A 10,982-nucleotide genomic window follows, 5' to 3' on the forward strand; every position below is an offset into this window, starting at 1 on the left:
GGGGGAGGGGCAGAGAGAGAGGGAGACACAGAATCGGAAACAGGCTCCAGGCTCTGAGCCATCAGCCCAGAGCCTGACGAGGGGCTCGAACTCACGGACCGCGAGATCGTGACCTGGCTGAAGTCGGACGCTTAACCGACTGCGCCACCCAGGCGCCCCTCATTTTATTTATTTTAAAGAGAGAAGGTGAGGCAGAGGGGCAGAGGGAGAGAGAGAGAGAATCCCAAGCAGGCTCCACACTGTCACCGCAGAGCCCGAGATGGGGCTCGGACTCAGGAACCGTGAGATCATGACCTGAGCCAGTCAGATGCTTAACCGACTGAACCACCCAGGCCCCCCTCCAAATGACCATTCTTCAACATAGGGCTTCAACGTATGAATTTTGAGGGGACACAAACATTCAGTCCATAGCAGTCAGTGATAATCAGCATGAATGATGACAGCTGACATTTCATAAGCACTTACCATGTGCCACACACAGTGTAAAATGCTTCCTATTCGTTATTCTGTTTAATCCTCACCAGGGACACCTGGGTGGCTTAGTCAGTTAAGCGCCCGACTTCGGCTCAGGTCATGATCTCATGGTCCGTGAGTTCGCGTCCCACATCGGGCTCTGTGCTGTCAGATCGGAGCCTGGAGCCTGCTTCGGATTCTGTGTCTCCCTCTCTCTCTGACCCTCCCCCGCTCATGCTCTGTCTCTCTCTGTGTCTCAAAAAATGAATAAACATTAAAAAAAAAAATTTTTTTTTAATCTTCACCAAAAACTTGTGAGGGAGGTATCATTGGTGTCCCCAGGCTACAAATGAGGAAACTGATGCTCAGAGAGGGTAGGCCATTTGTCCAGGGCCACACAGCTAATCCAGTGGGGGTCTGGGATTCAAAACACGGTGAAGAGCAGGAGGAGATAGCAGAACCTGTGATGTGTTCCTCTGTGGGGACGGGGGAGGACGCCTCCAAACGGGCAGGACGGCATGGACTGGGGTCAGTTAACCAATATCCAGTAAGCCCTGTCTGTGTACCAGGTTGAGGGGATTAAGATCAGGAGATCAGAGCACCATGTCAGAGCAGAGAAAACAGACAACGGATGAGTAAGCAAGTGAGCAAGGTCATTTCAATACAAATATTATGGGAAAACAAACTAGGACAGGGTGACAGAGGGTGACTTGGAGGACGTGGTGGTCAGGATGGTGGCAGAAGGCTTCTCTAAGGAACTGACATGTAAATGAGATCCAGACCATAGGGATACCTGCCTGTGTGGGGACCTGAGAGACGAGCATTTTAGACGAAGGAAGCAGCCAGTGCAAAGGCCCTGAGGCAGGAGTGTACTGGTGTGCCTGAGTAGCATGGAGGAGGCCAGTGTGGCTGAAGTGGAGGGAGCAAGGGGTGAGCGAGGGGAAAGAGGAGGGCAGAGGGCTGCCTGGGAGGAGGATGGGCCTGGAAGGACCAAAGAAACTTCTGGAAAGGACGGAGTGGCTGAAGGGTGAGGGGTCAACTTTGCTGACCACCCACTCCACAACTACCACCCCCCATCTTTTCTCTCTGTTTCTCTCAACTCAGGGATCTACTGGCTTTCCTGGGCCGCTGGGACCATTAGGAGAAAAAGGGAAGCGGGTGAGTCCGGGGGCCGGGGAAGGGTAGGGCTTATCTGGGGGAACACGTGCAGCTCTGCACGGCAGCGGGTAGGCCCCATGGCTAAGCCTGGAAGCACTTGTCTGCACGCATATTCCCCTCTGCGGCGCGGGGCACAGGTAGGTGACCCCACCTCGCGTTACTGTGCATGAGTCTGCGTGTACGGGTGCCTCTCAGTGTAGATCAGATGGGGTCTGGGTGTTACAACCCACGGGCCTGCAGTAAACAAGGACATAAGCCTGTATGCACGTGCGTGGCCGTGGACATAAATGTGCGTAGGGGTGTGTGTGTGTGTGTGTGTGTGTGTGTGTGTGTGAGAAAGGCTTGTGAAGAAGTGTACAGCAGGTGCCTTTCTGGGTCTGTGCCCGGTTGTGCGTGTTTCCTGTCTTTGTGCCATAACCGTCTTCTGCTTCCCTGTCACCTGATTTGTTCTCCAGGGCAAAGCGGGGCAGCCGGGCCTGGAAGGAGAGCGGGGGCCACCAGTAAGAAGAGTGAATGCTCCCCCATCCTGCTGGGCCTTGGGGGGCAGGGCTGCGAGGAGGGGCTGCAAGAGGAGAGGTGGGGGGGGGGGGGGGGAATCGTGAGCGGGCAGGGCAGAGCGTCTGGGGTCTGGGTTATGTCCGCGTCCCTGGTGGGGCAAGGAGGGGTCACGACGGGAGGCGGCCCAGGCGAGTCGGGCACCCTCTCACTTCTCATCTCTGCTTCTTTGCTACTCAGGGCTCCCGTGGAGAGAGGGGCCAACCGGGTCCCACCGGGCAACCGGGCCCCAAGGTATGGGCTGGGTGGGTGATCGGGCCCTCGTGCGGGCCCCCCCGGCCCGGGCTCCCCCGGCCCTCCCTGTGAGTTTGTCCTGCAGCCTGAATCCCATCCACTCTGTCCTAGGGTGATGTGGGCCAGGACGGGGCCTCTGGGATCCCTGGGGAAAAGGTGAGTGTGTGTGTGTGTGTGTGTGTGTGTGTGTGTGTGTGTGTGTGTGTGTTTCGGGATGGCAGACGAACCCAGGAGGTGGTTAGGGTGCAGTGGAAGGAACGCAGCCTCTGAAGTCCGGAGCTGTGAGTTCAAGCCCTAGCTCTGCCACTCAGCTGCTGCGTGACCTTGGGCGAGTCACTCCACCTCTCTGGGCCTCCGTTTCCCCCTCTATAAAATGGGAATAACCACAAAGGGCTGCGGTGACAATTGGAATAATGACTGCGGGTGCGTGTTTGGCCCCCTGCCCGGCGTGCAGAAAGCACGCCACGTGCTCGGTATGTGGGGCTCGGGGGGCAGGAGGGATGAGACCGTGGCTTCTGGTTCCATTTCAGGGCCTCCCAGGTCTGCAGGGCCCTCCTGGATTCCCCGGACCAAAAGGTCCCCCTGTAAGTGCGTGCACCCTGGGTGGGGGGGGGGGGCCCGGAGGGAAGCCAGGGAGTGGGGAGACTCCTTAGTGCCGTCTCATCTCCCTCCCACCCTGCTCCCCAGGGTCCCCAGGGGAAGGACGGGCGTCCCGGGCACCCTGGACAGAGAGGAGAACTGGTGAGTGGCCCCTTGACTTCTGACCCCTCACCCCCTGAGGCTCTCTGGTTCTCTCTCCCATGTGACACCCCTTTAAATTTTTCTCCCCAGGGCTTCCAAGGTCAGACAGGCCCACCTGGACCAGCTGGTGTCGTGGGTCCTCAGGTCAGAAGGGAGCCCACAGGTCTTTCCAGTTTTGCAGATATTTCGGGGAGAGGTGCATCTCAGACAGACCTTCCCCCCGCCCCCCCCACCGCCCCCGACCCCGGGCGGCCTCCATTCAAGAGAAGCTTCCTTCCTCTCCAGGGAAAGACAGGAGAAGCGGGACCTCTGGGCGAGAGGGGCCCCCCAGGCCCGCCTGGACCTCCAGGTGAACAAGGTCTTCCGGGCCTGGAAGGCAGAGAGGGTGTCAAGGTGAGACCCTACCCCCTAAGAAATCTGGCTGAGTGGCCCCAGAGATTGGCCCCATGCCACCCCAAGGCTCAGAATCAGCTCCGTGGGGGAGGGGCCCAGATTCACAGAGGGGAAAGCACCTCTGCACCTCTCTGGAGGCTGACCTTCCCCCTGCACTCCCGTAGGGAGACCTGGGGCCACCCGGGCCCCTTGGGAAGGAAGGGCCGCCTGGACCCAGGGGCTTCCCCGGCCCCCAAGGAGCCCCTGGTGACCCCGTGAGTATTCTTTGGAACCCCTCCTAAATGTGCCTGGCTGGCCTGTGAAGCAGAGAAGGAAAGGGGGCTCGGGGGGAGGGACATGGTGATGGCATCCCGGGTGCAGTAAAGGAATCATAGCCGGAGGGACCTAAAGGAGAGAGACCCCTGACCTTCAGTGCCCAGGAGGAAGGTGGGAACTGTGAGCCCCCAGAGTGAAGACAGGACCTGGGCCACACCCTTGGGGGGGGGGGTCTCTTGACTGAATCATCTCCTCCCTCAGGGACCTATTGGTTTAAAGGGTGACAAAGGCCCCCTGGGCCCTGTTGGAGCCAATGTAAGTGTAACCCCATCTGCTGGGTAGGGGGCAGTGTGTGTGTGGGGGGGGGGGGGGGCTTGGGGCATCTGGGAAGCTGGGCATCGCTATGATTAAGTCCACTATTTTGGGTGTCAAACAGGCCTGGGTCACCCTCGTGACCTCAGTTTTCTCATCTGTAACACAGCCCCGCCCCACAGACTGTAAATCACAGTGAGATGATCCGTCTGACACATACTTACCTGCATGCCAGACATCAACATATAAAAACCTCCCTTCTCCTGGAGCTTCTGTTCTAGTTGGTGATGAATGACACGGAGAAGGGGGAGTAGGGAGAGAGCAGTTGAAACGGGTTGGTCAGGGAAGGCCCCCTGAGAAGGTGACATTTGAGCTGAGACCTGAAGGAGGTGAAGGAGGAACCATGCGGATATACAGGGGAAGGGTGTTCCAGGCAGAGGGAATAGCATGTGCAAAGGCCCTGTGGTTGGGGTGTGCTAGCATGTTGGAGGAAATGCTCAAGAGGCCTGTGTGACTGGAAAGAAGTGAGGAGGGGTGAGTGGGAGGCGGAGAGGGCAGGAGGTGATGAGGCACCTCGTGCAGAGCCTTGTGGGCTACCAGGAGGACTTCGCATTTTCCCTGAGTAAGGTGGGAGCCGTGGAGGGCTGTGGGCAGAGGGACAGGTGTCCCTCTGGCCACTGTGCGGAAGGGAACAGATGGATATGACGCTGGTTAACTACCTGCCTCAGTGCCTGGTGGCTTGAAACCCCCTCTATCCATGAGAACTTTTGCTATTTTTCCCACACTTCTCACCCCTGTTTCCAGGGCCCTCCTGGGGAGCGGGGTCCTGTGGGCCCGGCAGGAGGCATGGGGCTTCCTGGCCAAAGTGGAGGCCAAGGCCCTGTTGGCCCTGCAGGCGAGAAGGGCTCCCCGGTAAGTGCCTGCCTGCTACAGTCCTCAAGCATCCTCAGGACCCAGCACCCCCCACATCCCCGGACCTTCACCTCTGCCCTGGCCCCTGACCATCCCCTCTTCCACTCCCCCATCAGGGCGAACGTGGCTCCCCTGGCCCCACCGGCAAAGATGGGATCCCAGGGCCCCCGGGGCTTCCTGGACCGCCGGGAGCTGTTGGGCCTTCTGGTGAGGATGGGGACAAGGTGAGTTCACGGACACAAGAGCTCGTGGAGGAGGGGCTGGGGGGCTCAGGGTAGGGAGAGGCCATGTTGGTCCTCCCTCACCTGTTTCCTCTGCAGGGGGAGGTGGGTGCCCCTGGCAACAAAGGGAGCAAAGGCGATAAAGGGGATGCGGTGAGTGTGGGGCCCAGTGAGGGAGGTGGGCCTGGGGGAAGGCAGAGGGATGTGAAGGATGAGGGGGATAGCTGGGACCCCAGGAGAATGGGAGGGGTGCTGAGATGGCTACCCTCTCCTCTCCCTTTCCTTGGTGGCCATCTCTCTGTCTGTGACTCTGCATGGCCCTGGGGCATCACCTCCCCAGCTTCCCTCTAGGACCTTCAGCCAAAGCGTTGCATCTGTGAGCCAGCTCAGTCCCTGGAGGGACTTCTGGGGAAAAGTCCTAGTGACCCAAGCATTGGACGATGTCTGTATCTGATCCCACTTGTTGGTGGCTAGGACGACAGGACTGTGGGGGAAGCAGCTCTTGCTTCCTGGTGGGGGCAGTGGGAGCAGTGAATGTCATCTTGAGCACGCTCCCAATCTTGAATTTGAGGTGTTTTTGGCTGTGTTCCCTCCCCCAGGGCCCGCCTGGACCAACAGGGGTACGGGGTCCCGTGGGACACCCAGGCTCCCCGGTGAGTGCTCTTGGCTTTGTGGCCATTGCCTGGATCCCCGATGGGAAGGGACAGTGTCCTCCACCATGACCCAGACCCAAACTCAACCCCACCCCTACCCCTCTGTGATGACACCCAACAGGAACTCATCCCAGAGTCTGGCTCAATCCCAACCTCAACCTGAACCCTGAAGGGCATCGCAGTTCCAGTCTCAACCCCACTTATGACCTGAACCTCAATCCCAGCTTAAACTTTATCTTCAAATCTGAGCCTTGACCCAGTCCTACCCTGAAGCCCAACTTTGACCCACCCTCCAGTGCTGACCCCAAACCTGGACCCAAACTTTGAATCTGACTTTGGCCCCAATGTCAAGCCCGACCCTAAATTTCACCTCCACCTCGTCTGAACACTGCTCATGACCTTGACCTCAACCCACCACCCAATGCCCATCTCACCACTCGCTGCCCATCTGAAAACTTTGACTCAACTCTTGACTTAATTCCCAAACTCTGTACCCTTAACCTGTACCCCCACCTCCAAGCCCAACCCTGACCCTTTCCAAACTTAATCTCAAACCTGACTGCAACCGTTAACCTGACTTTGACCCTGTCTCCAACCCTTGACCCACACCCTCACTGTGCCCTGTTTCTGTCCTTCTCCCAGGGAGCAGATGGGGCTCAGGGACGCAGGGGACCACCAGGCCTCTTTGGGCAGAAGGGAGATGATGGAGTGAGAGGCTTCGTTGGGATGATTGGCCCCCCTGGCCTGCAGGTGTGTGTCTGAGTTTGGGGGGCGTGGCCTCTTTCCCCACACTCTGTGCTCCAATCTTGCTTCTTTGTTCCACAGGGACTGCCGGGCCCTCCTGGAGAGAAAGGGGAGGTCGGAGATGTAGGGTCCATGGTATGGACAACCTGGGGAAGGTGGGAGGGCACGAGGATAGCAGGGTGGTGGTGACCGTTAGACTGATTTGGAGGTGGTGGTGTCACAGGGCACATTGTCATTTTAAGATGATGCTGGGAACCAGCATTAAGGATGGTGTTTGTGGTTAGTGGTGCCTTTGAGGGGTCATGAGGTCACTGGATGCTATTCTGACTGTCTCACAGGGTCCCCATGGAGCTCCAGGCCCTAGGGGTCCCCATGGCCCCAGTGGATCGGAGGTGAGGACCCTCTGTGGAGGGTGGGCAGGATGCCTGAGAGGTGGGGACATCCATTTCCCACGAAGGGGCTGTTGGCATCCTGCAGTCCCACTTCTACCCCTTGCTGTCTCTCCAGGGCCCTCCAGGGCTGCCTGGGGGAGTTGGTCAACCGGGCGCTGTGGGCGAGAAGGTGAGAGAAAGGGGGCAGGGGACTGCCTAGGGTTGGGAAGGCACAGCCAGTCTTGCTTGGGGGTGGCTGTTCTGGGGAGCTCCTTTCTGTCTGTCATAATCAGACCTCTCCTTACGCTCAACTTCGCCTCCTACAGGGTGAGCCAGGGGAGGCTGGAGACCCAGGACCCCCAGGAACCCCAGGCATCCCTGTGAGTGACTGTGTCCTGTGCCCCTGCACCCATCTCAGGGAACCTCTGACCCCTGGGCATCTTGGGGCACCTTGACCCCTGGGCAGACCAGAGTCACCCATTGACCCAGGACCTATGGGTAGCCCCAGTTGTCTTGATGACAGAGCCCTGGAAGGTCTCAGATAGGGCTGCTACACAGAGTTCTTCAGGTTGTACACTGCACAAGGGTGTGGGGCTGAGAGAGGGGGTGGGGGCTCGGATCCAAGCCATACACCCTGAGTTGGGGATGAACTTCCCAGAGGGATCCCCTTTTCTAACTCACTCCAATGTGGCATGTGGGCTAGACCAAACTTGGTCATGATCTCTGAGCACCTGGGCCATCCTTGGCCCTGACTCCTATAAGTCCTAGATCCTGTGACCTCTGACTCTTAGACAGTCTAGGCTACTCTGACCCCTGGCCCCAGGAAGTCCCAGACTACCCAGATTCTTGAGTCCAGGGATGCTGACCCTTGACCCCTGACCCTGGACTCTTGTCTAGGCTATTCTGACCTCCGACCTCTATTTCTACAAAGGGGCCCAAGGGAGAAATTGGTGAAAAGGGGGACTCAGGTCCATCTGGGGCTGCTGGACCCCCAGGCAAGAAAGGCCCCCCTGGAGAGGATGGAGTCAAAGGGAACGTGGTGAGTCCTCGGAGAAGAGGAGGCAGAGATGGGGAGGGGCCTTGACCCTGCTCCCCGACTTCTAGAGCAGGGCTTCCCTCCTCCAACCTGCTGGCCCCCGAGCCGCCCAGAACGTGGCTGACAATGACCAAAGGCACGCTTGTATGTCACGGGATGGGGTGGAAGTTGCTTCCACACAGAACCCATCTGGAAATGTTGGCAACAGAGCTGGGGCTGATGTGGGATTTAGCACCAGGGTGGAGGCTGAGACCGCCCCCCCTCCCCCGGCCATGGCAGTGGGGCTTGGGGTGGCTGGCAGGGCAGTGAGGAGCTCCGGAGTCTGTGGGACCTCAGTTTGCATCTCACCCCTTTCCTGAGGGTCAGTTCTGTTGAGTCGTGGGCTGGGAGACACCTGATGGATGAAGTGAGGCGATGCATGTGATGCCCCTAGGTCACCGCCTACACGCGTTAGACTGTAGAAAGCTCTCTCTCCCAGGGCAGGGATTTTGTGTTTTGTTCACTACCAGGGAGGTGATTATTCGTCATTCTGTCTTCCAGGGCCCCACTGGGCTCCCAGGAGATCTAGGCCCCCCCCGGAGACCCAGGAGTTTCGGTGTGTGTGAGCCCCCCACTCCCACAATATATTCCTAATTCTGCCCCCATCTCGCCTCCCTCCACAGACTTGGGCAAGGTCAGGGGAGCACATAAGCTTTATGTGTCCCCAAGCTTCACCCCAAACTCGTATTGCCTCCATGACCCCTCCCATCCCCCACAGGGTATAGACGGCTCCCCAGGAGAGAAGGGAGACCCTGGTGATGTTGGGGGACCGGTGAGTGGGGGAGCAAAGCATGTCATGCTGGCAGAGGGGGGTTGGGGCTGGTGAGTGGGTAGACTGGGGGGGCCGGAGGAGTAGGCTGATGAGGTACCCAGGGCCCCCATACAGCACCTGCTTTGCCGCTCTGGGCCGTCACCATGGACGGTGAGCAGCTTAATGGAGGAGGTGGGAGACGGCTGGTGCTGTGGGGATGTCTGGGGAAGGCCGTCCTGGGATCACAGGCATATGACACATAGCCCTGCTCAACCGACGTGAGCTAATACTACCCTGGTACTGTTACATATCCATAGGGTCCGCCTGGAGCTTCTGGGGAGCCTGGCCCCCCTGGGCCCCCCGGCAAGAGGGTAAGTAAGACCTGCCTCCTGGCTGACCTGGCTCCAGCTTTGATCCACTCACCCCCACAGGCCCCCCCCGGCCCCGCCCCCCTCCCCAGGCCCCCCCCTCACCCCCAAAGCATCCCTCCTAGACTCTTTCCCTCCTCAGGGTCCTTCAGGCCGCATGGGTCCAGAAGGCAACGAAGGGGAGAAAGGGGCCAAGGTGAGTACCCCCCCTGCCCAGGGAGGGTCCCCGTGTTGATCCTCGGCCAACAGATGGGCCATCAGAATGGGTGCCCCAATTCCTTCCCCCTCCCTGATGGTTCTTGGCTGGGAGGCCAGGAGGAAGGAACCGTCTGACACTTCCCGCCCTTCCCTTGCCCTGGTCTGTTTCAGGGGGAGCCAGGTCCCGACGGGCCCCCAGGGATGACGGGCCCAGTGGGGGCTCGAGGGCCCCCTGGACGTGTGGGGCCTGAGGGTCTTCGGGGGATCCCCGGCCCTGTGGTGAGTAGGGTGGGATCAGACCCTCTGTGTGTGACCCACCTTATGCTTTCTAATCACAGCCTGAGGTGGCTGACCCTGGAGGGCGGTGGGGGCATCTACACGGGGTCCGGCCGAGTGCAGCACCCCCACGTTCTGCTTCATCCTAGGGTGAACCAGGCCTCCTGGGACCTCCTGGACTGATGGGCCCTCCTGGACCCCTGGTAAGAGACCTCTTTGTCCCTGGTGTCTCGGCATGGAGAACCACGCTGGGCATCCAGTGGCCACCTGGTGCCGTGGGCTCACCCCTCACTGACAGTCCATCTGACCACCTGTACTAACCATCTATCTTGATGGTCTTATCCTGATGGTCTATACCGACCCTCCATCTTGGTGGTTTATACCGACCCCAGTGACCATCATGACCAGCCAAACTGACCATCTATGTTGATAGTCAACACTGACCACCCACGGCGATCCTGACCACGGACCATTCATACTGGACCTCTCCAGCCAGCCCTTCATTATCCCTTGTCATCACCCCTCTCTCCTGACCATCCCCATGACCACATCCCTGGTAATTCCCATTTGAAACATGAGTAATTTCCCATTTGACTACCCTCCAATCACCCACATGAACCTTGAGATTTTGTGTTTGAGCCTGACTAACTGAGCCTCACTCTCCTTCCAGGGGCCCTCTGGCCTTCCAGGATTGAAGGGAGATGCTGGCCCCAAGGGGGAAAAAGTAAGGATACCTCCTTCCATTATTCTCCCCCAGTTACCTCTGTCTCCTCCACATTTACCTCCCTCCCTGGCCAGAGGGCTGAGAATTTGGGGTCTCCTCTGCTCCCAACCTCATTACCCCGAGGCTCTAGAAGAAAAATCCTCCAGCAATCCCCCCACCATATTTCTTTCCCTGTGTGTGCCTCTCTCGTCCTCCAGGGCCACATTGGATTAATTGGCCTCATCGGCCCCCCTGGGGAAGCCGGTGAGAAAGGGGATCAGGGGTTGCCAGGCGTGCAGGGCCCCCCCGGCCCCAAGGGAGAACCCGTGAGTGTGTGTTCTACCCCAAGTGGAAAGAATGTGTTCAGAGGAAGGGGTGGGTGGGTGGGGGGGCAGAATTGGAGCTTATTTGGAGACTGTGGGGGTTGGAGACTGGGGGGGGCTTGGGAAGCCTGGTCTAGAATGATAAGAGTTGTGTCTGGGGAAAATGGCGGGGGGGGGGGTGTCTCCATCTAGGGATTTGCGGGTTGGAGGCTGTGTCTGTGGCCTGTTTTTTGAGGGGACTGGAGGCTTGTCTGGGGGATGTGCCTGGATCACAGGGGTGAACCCC

General features: G+C 58.9%; 1 protein-coding gene across 1 annotated transcript; it reads left to right on the plus strand.

Annotated features, from left to right (window-relative positions):
• Positions 1–1,413: 1,413 nt before the first annotated feature.
• LOC121026241 (collagen alpha-3(V) chain-like) lies at positions 1,414–10,748 on the plus strand (the record flags this gene model as incomplete). Its single annotated transcript, XM_040469114.1, is given in 29 exon segments — positions 1,414–1,611; positions 2,067–2,111; positions 2,347–2,400; positions 2,512–2,556; positions 2,931–2,984; positions 3,088–3,141; positions 3,232–3,285; positions 3,427–3,534; positions 3,699–3,788; positions 4,051–4,104; positions 4,906–5,013; positions 5,130–5,237; positions 5,334–5,387; positions 5,834–5,887; positions 6,530–6,637; positions 6,713–6,766; positions 6,970–7,023; positions 7,139–7,192; positions 7,329–7,382; positions 7,934–8,041; positions 8,579–8,608; positions 8,610–8,633; positions 8,796–8,849; positions 9,146–9,199; positions 9,339–9,392; positions 9,566–9,673; positions 9,820–9,873; positions 10,341–10,394; positions 10,592–10,748. Coding segments are annotated over 29 exon segments (2,086 nt in total), but the record flags the coding sequence as incomplete, so codon positions are not given.
• Positions 10,749–10,982: the final 234 nt, after the last annotated feature.

Source organism: Herpailurus yagouaroundi, unplaced genomic scaffold (genome assembly GCF_014898765.1).
Source record: "Herpailurus yagouaroundi ecotype Mexico unplaced genomic scaffold, PumYag 67885, whole genome shotgun sequence".
Taxonomy (NCBI): domain Eukaryota; kingdom Metazoa; phylum Chordata; class Mammalia; order Carnivora; family Felidae; genus Herpailurus; species Herpailurus yagouaroundi.